This window comes from Chrysemys picta, chromosome 1 (genome assembly GCF_011386835.1).
Source record: "Chrysemys picta bellii isolate R12L10 chromosome 1, ASM1138683v2, whole genome shotgun sequence".
NCBI classification, from domain to species: Eukaryota; Metazoa; Chordata; order Testudines; family Emydidae; genus Chrysemys; species Chrysemys picta.
Genome location: NC_088791.1, coordinates 353,828,798 through 353,830,358, shown reverse-complemented (window position 1 = coordinate 353,830,358; position 1,561 = coordinate 353,828,798). Strand labels below are relative to the sequence as shown.

At 47.1% G+C, this 1,561-nt stretch overlaps 1 protein-coding gene across 1 annotated transcript; it reads left to right on the top strand.

The window, feature by feature from the left end:
* Positions 1 to 306: 306 nt before the first annotated feature.
* On the top strand, positions 307 to 1,375 carry LOC135972343 (olfactory receptor 52B2-like). Its single transcript, XM_065550012.1, has one exon. It carries the CDS (start codon positions 307 to 309, stop codon positions 1,270 to 1,272), a length of 966 nt encoding a protein of 321 aa, XP_065406084.1. The 3' UTR covers positions 1,273 to 1,375.
* The last annotated feature ends 186 nt before the right edge of the window (positions 1,376 to 1,561 follow it).

The window sequence follows — 1,561 nt, the reverse complement described above, 5'->3', positions numbered from 1 at the left end:
ACTAATTTTGCTTTATATCAACAAGACTTTGACCGTTACTTTAGCCCAGGCCTCAGGCCTCATGCTAGGCCTCTAATACAAGGGCTTATCTCTCAGGGTGTCTTCCTACTACAGTTCCGCAGTATGAGAGTGTTTCTGGATTTAAGGTCACACACGACAGGCAGTTGTCACACAGTGAAGTTTTTGATGATATCTATGATTCTCTCAACAAATGCATTCCAGTCCTAGCTGACACTACAGTTCTCACTGATTTTCTCTTTTGCTGTGAGTTACAGGAAAATGAATAGAAGATCCAAGTGATAGTACATGATGCCAGCTGACAATCAGACTGTTTTTGACCCTGTTAGTTACATCCTGATCGGCATCCCGGGTACGGAGGAGTCTCATTTCTGGCTTGCCATCCCCTTCTGTCTGATTTACGTTACATCACTTTTTGGGAACTCTCTCCTACTATTCATCATACTAACAGAACGAAGCCTCCATGAGCCCATGTATCTATTAGTGTCCATGCTGGCCGTTGCTGATCTGCTGTTATCTACCACTACAGTGCCCAAGATGCTGGCTGTATTCTGGTTTAGAGCGGGAGAAATTTCTTTTGCTGCTTGCCTGACCCAGATGTTTTTCATCCATGTCAGTTTTATTGCCGAGTCGGCCATCCTGTTGGCCATGGCGTTTGATCGGTACGTTGCCATCTGTGACCCCCTGAGATATACCGCTGTGCTAACCAAGTCTGTGATCGGGAAGATGGGGCTGGCAGTTGTCACAAGAAGTTTCTGTATCATTTTTCCTCTCATCTTTCTCGTGAAGCAGCTGAAGTTCTGCAGAACCAACCTCCTGCCTCACGCCTATTGTGAGCATATGATCCTAGCCCGGGTGGCCTGCAATGACATCACAGTCCACGTCTGGTATGGTGTAGCTGTGGCTTTTTTAGTAATTGGTTTAGATATTGTGCTCATTGCTGTATCATATGGGTTGATCCTCAGGGCCGTCTTCCTGCTCCCGTCCAAGGAAGCCCGACTCAAGGCTCTCCGCACCTGCGGCTCCCATGTCTGTGTCATACTGATGTTCTACGTGCCGGCTGTTTTCTCCTCTTTACCACACCAGTTTGGGTACATCATCCCACGTTATATTTTCAACCTACTGGCCAACCTCTATGTGCTCATTCCGCCCATGTTAAACCCCATCGTTTATGGGGTGACAACAAAAGAGATCCTGAACCGGGTGATCAATGTGTTTTATCGATGCTGCAGCAGAAGCTCCCTGCTGAGCTAAAGGAGGCAACAGAAAATGCTTTGGGACTTGGAAATTAAAGCCAGGTTTTCATTGGAACTCTAGGGGTGTTTTTACTATGTACTTACACTGTGTAAGCTCAAAAGCTGGTCTTTCTCGCCAACAGAATTTGGGTCCAATGAAAGCTATTTACTCCCCCACTTCTCAGGGTCACTGCTTTGCCGGCCTCAGTCCCCCATTCCGTAGCAAAGGCCTGCGTCCCATGGACCTTGTGTTTTGCTGCCTTATGATACATTTTGCATGGATGAGCCTGGCTTCCCCAGGCTGATCT

Bases quoted from the DNA above. Each gene is read 5' to 3' on its own strand.
- LOC135972343 (XM_065550012.1), top strand. From the start codon at position 307: ATGATGCCAGCTGACAATCAGACTGTTTTTGACCCTGTTAGTTACATC.